Source organism: Cervus canadensis, chromosome 1, assembly GCF_019320065.1.
Source record: "Cervus canadensis isolate Bull #8, Minnesota chromosome 1, ASM1932006v1, whole genome shotgun sequence".
NCBI classification, from domain to species: domain Eukaryota; kingdom Metazoa; phylum Chordata; class Mammalia; order Artiodactyla; family Cervidae; genus Cervus; species Cervus canadensis.
In genome coordinates, this window is record NC_057386.1 from 32,498,193 (window position 1) to 32,513,202 (window position 15,010).

At 46.0% G+C, this 15,010-nt stretch overlaps 1 protein-coding gene and 1 long non-coding RNA gene across 2 annotated transcripts in view; one reads left to right on the forward strand and one right to left on the reverse strand.

Annotated features, from left to right (window-relative positions):
* The window catches only part of MYH10 (myosin heavy chain 10), a 121,247-nt gene that overhangs the window by 100,170 nt on the left and 6,067 nt on the right, over positions 1–15,010 (forward strand). The window contains 13 exon segments of the mRNA XM_043474452.1: positions 915–1,086; positions 1,989–2,090; positions 2,092–2,199; positions 2,540–2,684; positions 3,218–3,424; positions 3,832–3,936; positions 4,714–4,866; positions 5,246–5,494; positions 5,766–5,978; positions 7,473–7,685; positions 8,924–9,085; positions 14,051–14,179; positions 14,468–14,556. Of these exon segments, the coding sequence (XP_043330387.1) occupies positions 915–1,086; positions 1,989–2,090; positions 2,092–2,199; positions 2,540–2,684; positions 3,218–3,424; positions 3,832–3,936; positions 4,714–4,866; positions 5,246–5,494; positions 5,766–5,978; positions 7,473–7,685; positions 8,924–9,085; positions 14,051–14,179; positions 14,468–14,556 (2,047 nt within the window).
* LOC122445356 lies at positions 5,126–11,416 on the reverse strand. The gene is made up of 2 exons (XR_006270515.1): positions 9,520–11,416; positions 5,126–6,576 (listed from the first exon to the last, which is right to left on the reverse strand). It is a non-coding gene; the product is annotated as an uncharacterized LOC122445356 (long non-coding RNA).

The following is a 15,010-nucleotide window of genomic DNA, read 5'->3' on the forward strand; positions in this document are numbered from 1 at the left end:
CCGGGGATCTTCCCAACCCAGGGATCAAACCCAGGTCTCCCGCATTGCAGGTGGATTCTTTACCAACTGAGCTATCAGGGAAGCCCAGATAACTTACATCAGAACATGCCGTAATAGTAAATGTACATGAGGATTGCTCATCAGTTTGGGTTTACTAGGCTAGGCCTCTTACATGGGATTGTCATTTGCCTAGTCACCAAATACTAATATTTATGTTGGAAAGGCACTAAATTATCTTTAAACTTTCACTTTTTTTTTTTTTCTTTTCTTTTCTTTTTTTTTTAAACTTTCACTTTTTAAAGTCAGTTTCTGTGGTAACACACACTGCCCTTTGGTGGACACAGTTGGGATCTAAATGAAGTTGGAGCCAGGCAGGCCGTTGAATTTGTATGTGTTTAAATGCTGTGTTAAGGTGCCTGGTTCTCACTTCACAAAGGGACAAGTGCTGACACAGAAATGGGCAGAGACAGGAGAGTATGTGGAGACTGGCAGTGTCTCACTCTGATGGCCCAACTCATGTCAGAAAATGCTAGGATTTTTGCAAAATCTGAATCATTGCCTTCTGCAAAAGAAACGTCAGGGTGGAAGTTAGAAAGAGCACAGAAAACCCTCCTTTTGACCAGCAGCTGCACACAGGTGTCTGAGGAAGAGTGTGGCTTCAATCACCCTGCTGTCCCCAGATCTTTTATAACCAGAGGAAATAAGTGGTTTCTAGAAAATATTTGGGATTTTGTTGTCCTCATTCTCAGCATGAGATTCTTCCCATAAACCATTCTTACCCACAAATGACACTAAAGCAGCAACAAGCTTTAGAATACAGTGGCTTGTTTTTGACTTTAACCACTCTATGTTTTGAATGTGTCCTATGGAGTGGTGTTCAGTGTGTTAAAGAGCTTCTTGTATCTTGCCCTAAGAGCGCTTAAAGAAGGAGGAGAAGACACGCCAGGAGCTGGAGAAGGCCAAAAGGAAACTGGACGGGGAGACCACCGACCTGCAAGACCAGATCGCCGAGCTCCAGGCACAGATCGACGAGCTTAAGATCCAGGTGGCCAAGAAAGAGGAGGAGCTGCAGGGCGCCCTGGCCAGGTGTGCACTAGACACATGGCTTCCTGGTTGTTGCGGTGACATAAGGACCCGGGGAACTTGGGAACCTTTGTGTCAGGGCAGCCAGAAAAGCTCATCAGCCTTTCTTGGTATTTATATTCAAAAATCATGAGTTGTAGCATGAAATCCTTGAAAATCCACACCAGATCAAATGGTTTTATCCATATCAAATATTCTGGTTTCTGTACATTATAACTTGTAAAACAATGTTTTACAAGTTTCAAGGAAATCACTTTTCAGGAATTAAATCCCTCCCTCCCACATCTAGCATAGTTTGCTGTTTAGTCCTTAACCATTCAGTTATAGAATGGAAGTCATATAGTGTAAATATAGTTATACCTGATACTTCATTTCTTTATCAAGATAACTATTAATATTTGGCTGTTTATAATTTATTACGATCAGGAAAATCTTAGAAATTCTTCTCTGCAATTGCTGTTGGTCTCTGGCCCCTTAGCAGGTGACTGCTTAGAACCCAGAACTACAGTTCTCCACCCCCATAATGTGTCAGCGTCCCACCTCCCCCAGTCAGAACTCCACCTACACTGAACCCTGCACGTGAGCAGAAAGGTGCACCAGAGGAACGGAAAGCATAGGGTGGAGGGAATGAAGGTGGTAGCTCTGCTTAATTAGAAGAACATTTTGCTTGAGGAAATTTTTAAATACTATAATCATTAAAGTGAGAAGGTCCTACCTTTTCATGCCCATGAGCCCTTTGGACAGGACCTGAGCCCCATCCCAATAGCAGCTCTGGGCCCCTGAGCCGCTCATGGGTGCAGCCACCCCTGCCCGGGCCAGGTGGAGGGGTGTGTGATGGGGCCCCTATGGGAAGAGTCCCTGGGCGCCGGCTCTGAGTGCCTCCCGTGCCCCGGTGTCCTGCGCAGGGGTGACGACGAGACGCTGCACAAGAACAATGCGCTGAAAGTCGTGCGAGAGCTGCAGGCCCAGATCGCCGAGCTGCAGGAGGACTTTGAATCTGAGAAGGCTTCGGAACAAGGCAGAGAAGCAGAAGAGGGACTTGAGTGAGGAGCTGGAGGCACTCAAGACGGAGCTGGAGGACACACTGGACACCACGGCGGCCCAGCAGGAACTGCGGTGAGCGGGGGCGGGGCACGTCCTCCATCCATCAGCCCCTCTCCCTCCTGGAGACAACGGCAGGTGGAGCAGTAACCACACCTCGGTGGTCAGAATCCACCCAGCCTGTGGTAGGAGCACAGGCATGCGGGTGGACGACAGCGGGGCGCATGGGGAGGGGTGACCAGAAAGCCCCATTTCTAGAGAAAGCTGCTCACAGTGATGGACATGCCAGCCTGCTGGAAAATGTCATATGAGATAGCCAGAGGAGCCCACTCGCATTTCAGACAAAAGCAGAACTGTAATCTAATCATTCAACTAACTCTGAGCTAATTTAACGTCTGTCTCAAAATGTCCGTAGTACAAAACGAGAACAAGAAGTGGCGGAGCTGAAGAAGGCTCTCGAGGAGGAAACAAAGAGCCACGAGGCTCAGATCCAGGACATGAGGCAGAGGCACGCGACCGCCCTGGAGGAGCTGTCGGAGCAGCTGGAGCAGGCCAAGAGGGTAGGGGGCCGTGGGGCACGGCAGCGGCTGGGCTCTGAGAGCACACTGCTGGCCTGGGAGAGCCAGACGCCCCTGAGCTGGGTGGGTCAGCTCCGGTCTCCAGTCCTGATCCTCTCAGCATCTCCTCACTGACACCTGCTTCCTCCTGATGACTCAGTGCAAAACCTCGAACAGTTGGTGTCCTGCCCTTGATCACCTGGTGCCTCCCCCACCCCCCATCCCCCCACCTCTGATCTGTCCCAGGCACCACACAGGGTGTTGCCTTTGTTCATTGTTCCCACTTCCATGTCTCGTGCTGGCTTCCAGAAGTGCCCCCCCCCACCCTCCACAAATATCTGTATCTGCTGTCCTGAGTTGTGTGTTCCTGCAACAGACATTTTCACACTCAGAACAAGTGTTTTCATTCATTCATTCAACAGATGTGGACTGCAGGCTCACCCAGTGTCAGCACAGTTCTCCAGATACCAGAGCAGCGCCCTCTGTGGCCTTCATTATAAAATTGCTAGTGAACTGTTTTTCCTTCCCTCTCTTAGTTCAAAGCAAACCTGGAAAAGAACAAACAGGGCCTGGAGACAGACAACAAGGAGCTGGCGTGCGAGGTAAAGGTGCTGCAGCAGGTCAAGGCTGAGTCCGAGCACAAGAGGAAGAAGCTGGACGCCCAGGTCCAGGAGCTCCACGCCAAGGTCTCAGAGGGAGACAGACTTAGGGTGGAGCTGGCTGAGAAAGCCAATAAGTTACAGGTAGGCCTGGGAAACCGTTCCCAGACATCACCCCCAGTGTCGGGCAGGGACTGACATTCAGGGGCACACAGGCAGCCCCCAGCACACGTTAGGCTCCTTGTGTTGGTTCTCCCACTTAAAGTTCACATCACTCCGAGATGAGTCTGGTAGATGAGGACGTGACTAGCTCGACTGCCCCTGGGACTCAGCTGGCAGTTCTCGGGGGTAGAGCTGCAGGCAGGCAGCCCAGAGCCTTCCCCACCCTCTGTGGCCAAGACTGCTGTGTCTTCCATGTGCCGTCCCTTTCTCACGTGATTGTGGACACTATTGGGTTGGTCAAAAAAATGCAGTTTTTCCATAACAGAACCACCACTCTTTTCTATCTGCCCACTGTTGAAGGGAGTCTGATCTTTTATTCCTCCTTGTAGAATGAATTGGATAATGTCTCAACTCTTCTAGAAGAAGCAGAGAAGAAGGGTATTAAATTTGCTAAGGATGCAGCTGGTCTGGAGTCTCAGCTCCAAGACACACAGGTATTCTGGGGGTGGGGAGGGTATTCATCATAACTCTCCTGTTTCTATCATCTGTGAGCTGGTGAAACACGCTTGTCCCAGAATTGACCTCTTATCACCTCTTTCTGATTTCCTGTTTTATTTTCAACTGTCTTGTACCACAAGCCTTGATGCTCAAGAGCCCTCCTCTGACCTCATATATAGAGCCTGTGGTTCCTTGTCTGTAGGGTGTGTGGGCACCTGGGAGGGGGCTCTGGCCGGCCACTTGGGCGCTGCCTGGGGTGTGGTTCACCAGGCGGTGGTCCTATTGTACGCTCATGCATTGCTGGCCATGTTAAATAAGGTGGTCTTCTCACGGTTTTGACCCATTCTGCTGACCTGAGAGCAGCAGGAAGGGATTCAAGAAGTGATGAAGGATGTGGAAAAAGGAAGCTCGCAAGGCCCTGGCCCCTGGGGGAGGTGTTGCCGTTTCTTGTGAACAGGATTGATTTTGTGGTGGTGTTTTTTTGGCCACCACTCAGTTTTGGGGATCTTAGTTCCCCAACCAGGGATGGAACCCATGCCCTGAATAGTGACAAAGTTCAGAGTCCTAACCACTGGACCACCAGGGTATTCCCCAGTGAATAAGTTTAAAGCACTCTTGTGTTACAGGCGCTGTTTAAATGATCATGTGTGTTTTAAAATCACTTGTTTGTTATTATCACTGGGTATTCCTCACACTCAGTTTTTTTAATTAAGGATATGGTGGTTTGGGTGATGACTGTAACCTGAGTACTGACCTTCTATCAAAATGAACAGGAGCTTCTTCAGGAGGAGACGCGCCAGAAACTGAACCTAAGCAGTCGGATCCGGCAACTGGAGGAGGAGAGGAGCAGCCTCCAGGAGCAGCAGGAGGAAGAGGAGGAAGCCAGGAGGAGCCTGGAGAAGCAGCTGCAGGCCCTGCAGGCCCAGGTGCGCGAGGCTGTGGGGACTGTGGCCCTCCACCTGTGTGTCATGTCCCTGTCCTGCTGGGTGTTTCCAGCTCCATTTGGGACAGTTAAGTGGGCCTTGTCCTAAGTGAAACCCCTTAAGTGTCTTCTTCAACCTCATCACACACTAACCCTATGCTGGTTACAATGCTGGGAGATGTAAGGTTCCAGTCTATTCATTGTGTGTAGATGATTAGTGAAGAAGTTTATGGTCTAAGATTCATTTGCTCAGAGTCACAGAGTATTGATTTGTTTTATTTCTTCTCTTTATATCTTCACAAGATAATGAAAACAAGTTTTACCTTTTTTCCTCAAATGTGAAATCCAGGTGAGTTCTTTAATGTTGATCTTTTTTCCTTTAGTTGACGGATACCAAGAAGAAAGTAGATGATGACCTGGGGACAATTGAAAGTTTGGAAGAAGCCAAGAAGAAGCTCCTCAAGGATGTGGAGGTGCTGAGTCAGCGCCTGGAGGAGAAGGCCCTGGCCTATGACAAGCTGGAGAAGACCAAGACCCGCCTGCAGCAGGAGCTGGACGACCTGCTGGTAGACCTGGACCACCAGCGCCAGATCGTCTCCAACTTGGAGAAGAAACAGAAGAAGTTTGATCAGGTGGGGTCCACACTCCCAACCCCAGGCTCCAGGGCCAGCACCCCACGTTTACTCCTGGCACAGCCCTCACTTTCATCATTTGGGTTTAAAATAATCCCTTATTTAAAACAAGGTGTATTTGTAGCAAAACTGGAAAAAGTCCAGCATAAAGGAGGAAATAGAATAGAACACCCATGATCTCATGGTGATCTCATGTCTGTAAGTCAGACGTGCAGCAAGTGAGAGAAGTCCAACATTGATCTTTACTCTGTCCTGACGCCATCCCGTGTAGCTGTTAGCAGAAGAGAAGAACATCTCCGCCCGCTACGCAGAAGAGCGTGACCGGGCGGAGGCAGAGGCCCGAGAGAAGGAGACCAAAGCCCTGTCCCTGGCCCGTGCCCTGGAGGAGGCCCTGGAGGCCAGGGAGGAGGCTGAGCGACAGAACAAGCAGCTGCGGGCGGACATGGAGGACCTCATGAGCTCCAAGGACGACGTGGGCAAGAACGTAAGTGCCAGGGCCCAAGCCGCTGGGGAGCCAGCAGCTCGGAAGGGCCAGCCCAGAGCGACATGGACGAGGTGGTCTCGGCCTGTCAGGTCAGGGTCTTCCGGGATGAGCTGTCAGGTTTTCTCCTGTCTGTCCCCGGTTACCTGCGCCAAAGCCAGGCAGGGCATTCTCGTGGTTTTCACGGACCCTCTCCACCATAACCCGCATCCTCGCGGGGGCCTTGTGAATGGAGTGTTTCTTTGTCCCTGGGTCATGGGTGGTTATCAAACCCAAGTATCAGAAGTTGCCTCAGATTGAGGGCAGTGGGGTCTGTCTCCTGCACAGAGTGGGGAACCTGGGGAGGAGCCAGGGGGACCCCTTAGCCCCTAGCTGCACGTGCCTTCCATGATGCTGCCATGATGTTTGTTCACCCTGCATCCCTCCTGCATCCCTCCCTCAGTGTTGGAGGTTTGAGGAGAGCGATGGGGATCCAGGCCTGGGGGTCAGAACAGGTTCAGGGTTTGACTCTTCCCCCAGCTCCATTCAGCCTCTCCACATTTCCTCTTGTGTCCAATGGACATGATACTTACCTATTTCATGAAGCTGCTACAGATGTGCTCTGAAAGACACAAAGTCCAAAATAAAATCTCATTTTCCTGGGACATGGGCCGTTTGGCCATATAATGAGGGTGTGGGACTGCCTTTCCTGCTGAGTCTTCTACAACCCAGTGGACAAGAGCCCCCTAGCATAGAAATGGCCAGGATTACATAGTAAAGTGCAAAGAGAAAATTCCAGCACTGAGTCTGTCGTCTTGTTCCTCGTTGGTTTTCTCCAGAATAAACAATAGTCACACATTCTTTCCAAAAACATTTCCTCTGTGCCTGTGAAGTGCCAGGCAATAAGAGACACAGGCCTCCTCATGTCCTAAGGCATCGTCTGTCCTCAGGAGAACCGACATGGCCATGAACCCCAAGGGACACATAATAATAGTGCCTGCACATGCCTGCCTGAGAGTTGTCTGAGATCAAATGGAACATGAAGGGGAGCACCCAGCACAGTGCTGGGCACAGAGAACTTAGTAAATGGGTGCATGGTGGGGATCTCTGTCCAGAGAAAGGTCAGACCTCTTTCTTGCTGTACCCTGCTTCTTAGGACTCACACACCTTAATATTTAAAAATCTGCACATGTGCATTTTCAATACAAATCATCTTCACCACAGCAAGGAGGAGGTGCTGTGAGACCGCAGGCCAGTGGCCAATCAACAGGCCATTGCCCTGACACCATGCTCTTTTTCTGATCATCAGCTTTTAGAGATCTCTCGGCTGCATGATTCACGGTAGGGCACATGGGCATGAAGTCAGGCCTGTCATTCAGATGGCGCCCTCTGAGATGAGGACTAGTGCAGCGGCCAGGTCCCGGGGGGGGATGCTTGGGGGGTTTGGCTCTATAACAGGAACTACTGTCCATGCATGTTTCACCAAGGGTCATACCTGTGCTTCTTCTTGTGGTCTAGGTTCACGAACTTGAGAAATCCAAACGGGCCCTAGAGCAGCAGGTGGAGGAAATGAGGACCCAACTGGAGGAGCTAGAAGATGAGCTCCAAGCTACAGAAGACGCCAAGCTTCGCCTGGAGGTCAACATGCAAGCCATGAAGGCCCAGTTTGAGAGAGACTTACAGACCAGGGATGAGCAGAATGAGGAAAAGAAGCGGCTGCTCATTAAACAGGTAGATCTTAGAGGTGTGGCCCCCCAGAACGGGCCCTTGTTTGTGCTCAAAGACCAGTTTTGAGCCGGTGATATTCATGTTGGAACATAGTAGCTGGAGGAAATTTATTGGGTCATATAACTTTATCTTTAAAATGTAATGTAATTGGTTTTGATTTCCAATTTCCCAGATTATCATTACTACTTAAAAGCCAGTACGCTGTCCAGGGACATGTAGTCAGGTTCAAGTTCTGGGAGTCTTACAAATGTCAGTAAAGGGAAGAATCAGTACATACCTGACAAGGTGATTCAGAATATTTTGAAGGTCAGATTGCATGTCCTCATTAAACCACTCTTTAAAGGGAAAACTCTAGGTATTTACATTTTTGTTATTTGAAAACATTGCTTGGGCACTTACAATTTATGTACTTTTCTGAGTGCATTTAAACTTCTAATTTAAAATTTTAAAGTGAAACATTCCCAAGGGCTTCCCTGATAGCTCAGCTGGTAAAGAATCCACCTTCAATGCGGGAGACCTGGGTTTGATCCCTGGGTTGGGTAGATCCCCTGGAGAAGGGAAATGCTGCCCACTCCAGTATTCTGGCCTGGAGAATTCCACGGACTGTATAGTCTGTGGGGTTGAAAAGTCTCAGACACAGCTGAGCGACTTTCACTTTAACATCCCCTTGGAGTTCATGGTATCAAGTCTTTTGATACTTTATTATTTTTGGTCCACTAACATTTTATTAGTCATTTATTGCTAGATAACAGATTAGCTCAAGCTTAGTGACTTAAAACAGCACACATTAACTGAGTTTCTGTGAGTTGGGAATTCTGAATCAGCTTATTATTAGGGAGCATCCATCATCTGAAGGGCTGCCTGGGGCTGGAGGGAGTGTGTCCAAGCTGTTTGCCCATGTGGTTGACACGTGGGCCCCTCTGCAGGGGTTGGGGTGTCCCTGTGTGGGGTAGGGGGGAGCTTCCCTAAGAGCTTGTCTCGTGCCTTCCACGTGCATCACCTGGACTGGGAGCTTGAGATCAGGGATCCTGCCTCCTTACACACTCTTGGCATGGTCAGTGGAAATGATTTGTACCAGGTGGAGATGTTTATAGATCTCTCTGTACAAATTCAGCTGCTAATAATAACTGCTTGGAGGCAAAGAGCCCCTCTCCTGAGTAAGCCAAACCCCCTGAACCCTGGGCCTGTTCTCTGTGTGAGGACACCAGGTCTGATGGATGTATCCTGACACTGCCTGTCAGGTGCGGGAGCTCGAGGCAGAACTGGAGGATGAGCGGAAACAGCGGGCCCTGGCTGTTGCCTCGAAGAAGAAAATGGAAATAGACCTGAAGGACCTGGAGGCTCAAATCGAGGCAGCTAACAAAGCAAGGGACGAAGTGATCAAGCAGCTCCGCAAACTCCAGGTGAGTGCCACCAGCCGTCAGGGTGTGATGGTGGGGTCGTCAGGCCCTGCTGAGACCACCGAGCACAACATGGCCCCTGATGCTGGAGAGAAGGCTCTGGGCAGCATCCAGCCACCATCGTGCTGGCGGGCTGAGTTTGCCACCTCACTGCTGCAGGGCACAGGGCCACTGTCATCCTAAGCTGTAGGCTGTGGCCACAGGCCACAAAGATGATACGTGTATAGCTCCAGCATCTACAGGGTGGGCTTGGCCCCATTTGGATTGAGTGAGATGGAGTTGCCAGGTGGGCACTCACTGAGAGATTAGCTCTTGGGGCTCTGAATAATGTCTCATGGTCAACTAAACACGCAGCCACCCACCGAAGTAGGTGGTGTCGACTTTGTCGACCAAGGCCGCGAACCGCTCCTGGGGTTGGGGGGACACGGCAGGCCCACCTGCAGCATGGTCTTGCAGAAGCGGTCATTGAGCAGCTTCATGTTGCTCTGCTCCGCCTCCAGCTGCGCCTTTCTGTCCAGTCAGCATCACTTTAGCTACTCAGATGGCATGCCGGTTTTCACTGTCACAGTGACAAAGTGACTTCTGTAGTAACTTGCTGTATTGGCAGGATGTGATAGGCTGTCTCATACAACAAGGACACACTTCTCTGGAGGGAAAGACAAAGGCTTTAGAAAATTTCCATTCATTTGGCCTTGGTGATTCTGCATCTTCTTCCATTCTCTGGATTATCTATTCACTCCCTCAGTGGTACTGTTTTACAGTGCAAAAAGTTTTTTATTTTGATGGAGTTCAGATAATTTTTTTTTTGTTTCTTGTTTTTACTATTTATGAAACCACTACCTAATCCAGAGTTTTATGCAGTTCATGGAGTCACACAGTCGGACATGACTGAAGAGTTCTATACTTCTGGCTCTTTGTAAATCCATTTTAATTTTTATTATGTAGTTTGATATATGAACCCAATTCATTCTTTGGGATATGGATATTCAATTGTCCCAGCACCATTTGTTAAAAAGATTTTTCCCATTGAAATTATCTTGGCCCTCTTGTCAGAAATCAGCTGACCATAGACTTTTGTCTATTTCTGGACTCTTAGTTCTATTCCTTGATATCTATATCTGTCCTCCTGCCAGGACCACACAATCTTGATTACTGTAGCTTTATAGGTTTTGCACTTGGGAACTATGACTTCTCCAGCTTTGTTCTTTTTCATGACTGCTGTTCTGGGTTCCTTCCGATTCTATTTAGGATCAGCTTGTCAATTTCTACCCCCGCCTCCCCTAAGCCAGCTTGAATTCTTATTTTACATTGACTTGGTAGATCAATTTGGAGAGTACTACCACCCTCACAAAGGTATTGAGTTTTCCACAAATATGGTCCATGAACATGGCTGTCAGTCCATTTAGCTATTTCATTTTTCTCTGTGATGCTTTATTTTAGTTTCTGGTGTACAAGTCTTATACATTAGCTAAATTTTACCCTTTTGATTCTAAGTATAGCTGCTTTGTTAATATTTACAGTGTTTACAGTTAGTGTATTGAATTTCAATTATTTTTGTACAGTTGTCCCTCAGTGTCCGAGGGGGATTGGTTCTAGGATCAACCCCTCCACCCCCATGGATACCAAAATCCTCCAATGCTTAAGTCCCTGATATAAAATGGTGTATTACTTGCATATAACCTGTGAACATCTTCTCATATACTTTAAATCATCTCTAGTTTACTCATAACAACCTGATACAAGGTAATGGTTGCCCACGTGGCAAATTCAAGTTTTGCTTTTGAAATTTTCTGAGAATGTTTTTCCTCTGAATATTTTTGATCCACTGTTGGTTGAATCCATGGGTGTGGAGCTCAGGTATGGAGAACTAACTGTACTGATTGATCCTGTATGCTGCATCCTCACTGAACTTATTTATTAGTTGTAACTTTTTTTAGTGGATTCCTTAAGATTTTCTATATATTTTCATCTGCAAATTGAGCTAAGTTTTATTTCTTCTTTTTCAATCTGGATATCTTTTATTTCCCTCTCTTGGCCTAAATGCTTTAACTAGCATCTCCATTACACTGTTATACAGAAATGGCAAGGGCAAACATCCTTGTCTCATTGCTTATTGTAGGGAAAAGCATTCAGTCTTTGACCAGTAAGTATGATATTAGCTGTTACTTTTTCATTGATTCCCTTTATCAGGGTTGGGGAAGTTGCCTTCAGTTTATTGAGTGTTTTTTATTATTTTTCCAGTTTTATTTATTTTGTTTTAAAAAAAATTTTTTTTTAATTTATTTTAATTGGAGGCTAATTACTTTACAATATTGTGGTGGTTTTTGCCATACATTCACATGAATCAGCCATGGGTATACGTGTGTTCCCCATCCTGACCCTCCCTCCCACCTCCCTGCCTATCCCATCCCTCAGGGTCATCACAGTGCACCAGCCCTGAGCACCCTGTCTCATGCATCAAACCTGGACTGGCGATCTGTTTCACATATGATAATATACATGTTTCAATGCTATTCTCTCAAGTCACCCCACCCTCGCCTTCGCCAACTGAGTCCAAAAGTCTGTTCTTTACATCTGTGTCTCTTTTGCTATCTCGCATATAGGGTCATCATTACCATCTTTCTAAATTCCATATATATGCGTTAATATATTGGTGTTTTTCTTTCTGACTTACTTTGCTCTGTATAATAGGCTCCAGTTTCATCCACCTCATTAGAACTGGTTCAAATGCATTCTTTTTAATAGCTGAGTAATATTCCATTGTGTATATATACCATAGCTTTCTTATTCATTCATCTGCCGATGGACATCTAGGTTGCTTCCATGTCCTGGCTATTGTAAACAGTGCTGCGATGAACATTGGGGTACACGTGTCTTTTTCAATTTTGGTTTCCTCAGTGTGTATGCCCAGTAGTGGGATTGCTGGGTCATATGGCAGTTCTATTTCCAGTGTTTTAAGGAATCTCCACACTGTTCTCCATAGTGGCTGTACTAGTTTGCATTCCCACCAACAGGGTAAGAGGGTTCCCTTTTCTCCACACCCTCTCCAGCATTTATTGTTTGTAGACTTTTGGATAGCAGCCATTCTGACTGGCATGAAATGATACCTCACTGTGGTTTTGATTTGCATTTCTCTGATAATGAGTGATGTTGAGCATCTTTTCATGTGTGTGATAGCCATCTGTATGTCTTCTTTGGAGAAATGTCTGTTTAGTTCTTTGGCCCATTTTTTGATTGGGTCGCTTATCTTTCTGGAGTTGAGCTGCAGGAGTTGCTTGTATATTTTTGAGATTAAGTCTTTGTCAGTTGCTTCATTTGCTGTTATCTTCTCCCATTCTGAAGGCTGTCTTTTCACCTTGCTTATAGTTTCCTTCGTTGTGCAAAAGCTTTTAAGTTTAATTAGGTCCCATTTATTTTTGCTTTTATTTCCATTACTCTGGGAGATGGGTCATAGAGGATCCTGCTATGATTTACATCAGAGAGTGTTTTGCCTATGTTTTCCTCTAGGAGTTTTATAGTTTCTGGTCTTATATTTAGATCTTTAATCCATTTTGAGTTTATTTTTGTGTATGGTATTAGAAAGTGTTCTAGTTTCATTCTTTTACAAGTGGTTGACCAGTTTTTCCAGCACAACTTGTTAAAGAGATTGTCTTTTCTCCATTGTATATTCTTGCCTCCTTTGTCAAAGATACAGTCTCCATAGGTTCATGGATTTATCTCTGGGCTTTCTAATTTGTTCCACTGATCTATGTTTCTGTCTTTGTGCCAGTACCATACTGTCTTGATGACTGTAGCTTTGTATAAACTGAAGTCAGGCAGGGTGATTCTTCCAGTTCCATTCTTCTTTCTCAAGATTGCTTTGGCTATTCGAGGTTTTTTGTATTTCCATACAAATTGTGAAATTATTTGTTCTAGTTCTCTGAAAAATACTGTTGGTAGCTTGATAGGGATTGCATTGAATCTATAGATTGCTTTGGGTAGTATATTCATTTTCACTATATTGATTCTTCTGATCCATGAAAATGGTATATTTCTCCATCTATTTGTGTCATCTTTGATTTCTTTCATTGGTGTTTTTTTTTTTAATCAGTGTTTTATAGTTTTCTATATATAGGTCTTTTGTTTCTTTAGGTAGATGTATTCCTAAGTATTTTATTCTTTTCATTGCAATGGTGAATGGAATTGTTTCCTTAATTTCTCTGTTTTCTCGTTGTTAATGTATAGGAATGCTAGGGATTTCTGTGTATTAATTTTATATCCTGCAACTTTACTATATTTATTGATTAGCTCTAGTAATTTTCTGTTGGTCTTTAGGGTTTTCTATGTAGAGGTTCATGTCATCTGCAAACAGTGAGAGCTTTACTTCTTTTCCAATCTGGATTCCTTTTATTTCTTTTTCTTCTCTGACTGCTATGGCTAAAACTTCCAAAACTATGTTGAATAGTAGTGGTGAGAGTGGGCATCCTTGTCTTGTTCTCCTAACTTTAAAAAGGGGAAATGCTTTCTATTTTTCACCACTGAGGATAATGTTTGCTGTGGGTTTATCATATATGGCTTTTATTATGTTGAGGTATGCCTTTTATGCCTGCTTTCTGGAGGGTTTTTTATCATAAATGGATGTTGAATTTTGTCAAAGGCTTATTGAGTGTTTTTATATTGAAAGGTATTAGGTTGCATCTGTGTCAATTGAAGTGATCACATAGTTATGTTAATTCATTTCTGGATGTCAAATCAACCTTTAATTCCTCAGACAAATCCCATTTGGATGTGTTGATGGATCTTGTTGGTTTCTATTTTGTTGAGGATTTTTGCATCTACATTCATAAGGGATATTGACTTGAATGTTTTCTTTATTGTCACTTCTACATACTTCTATAATATTCATATTTTATAATCTGGGGGGAAAAGTATGTTTAAAAAAACTAAGAATGAACACTACCCCAAAACTTTCCTCCTCCTTATGCTTAGGCTCAGATGAAGGACTACCAGCGTGAGTTAGAAGAAGCTCGTGCATCCCGGGATGAGATTTTTGCTCAATCCAAAGAGAGTGAGAAGAAACTGAAAAGCCTGGAAGCAGAAATCCTTCAGTTGCAGGAGGTTTGTGTGTTTATTTATTCATCTATTTGCTTAACAAATATTTTCCCTTGGAATTGCTCTAAGACTTGGACCATCTTACTGCTTCACTTGGGCAAAGTGGTCCCATTTTGATATTGTTCTACCTGACTAAAGACAGAGAGGTTGAATAGTGTATTTCTCAAATCTGTTTACAATTTGAGGCACACTTGATGCCTCGAGCAAGGTGGCAGCAGCCTACAGGCACTGTCAGACCTCACATTTGAGGAAACTTAGCAGCCAGAGCTTACATGACAATCTGAACTCACTCAGGAACTTGCCTCATCCGAGCGAGCCCGCCGACATGCTGAGCAGGAGAGAGACGAGCTGGCGGATGAGATTGCCAACAGCGCCTCTGGCAAGTGAGTCTCCTGAGCAGGTCGGAAGGGGCGGGTATCTCACAGTCCTCAAAAGCACTAGGTCGGCTATGGGGGTCATCTGGCATTGGGGAGTCAATGGTTGCTTTGCTCATCTGTTCAAAGTCTGGAGAGATGAGCACAAGATGCTGGGCCTTAGCCAACTGGCTGCAGCCCTGCCGGGTCACACCTCCCTGCACCAGTCACGTCCACACAGGTGTGCAGGAAGGGCCTTCAGAACCTATCTGGCCTCCACAGGCTGCACGGCCTTGCAGTGCAGGGCCTCACTTTCACATTCATTAGGTCTCTTTCCCTCGACATATGTTTCATTGAAAGTCAGGTTTTGGGGTTTTGTTTTGTTTTTTTACAATTAAAAGGTTGCTTTCTCCATTTACTGGCTATCCTAAGGATCCATTTCTAGTGTGCCATGGTGAGGAGCTGGCTTTGGATCTTGGTGCGC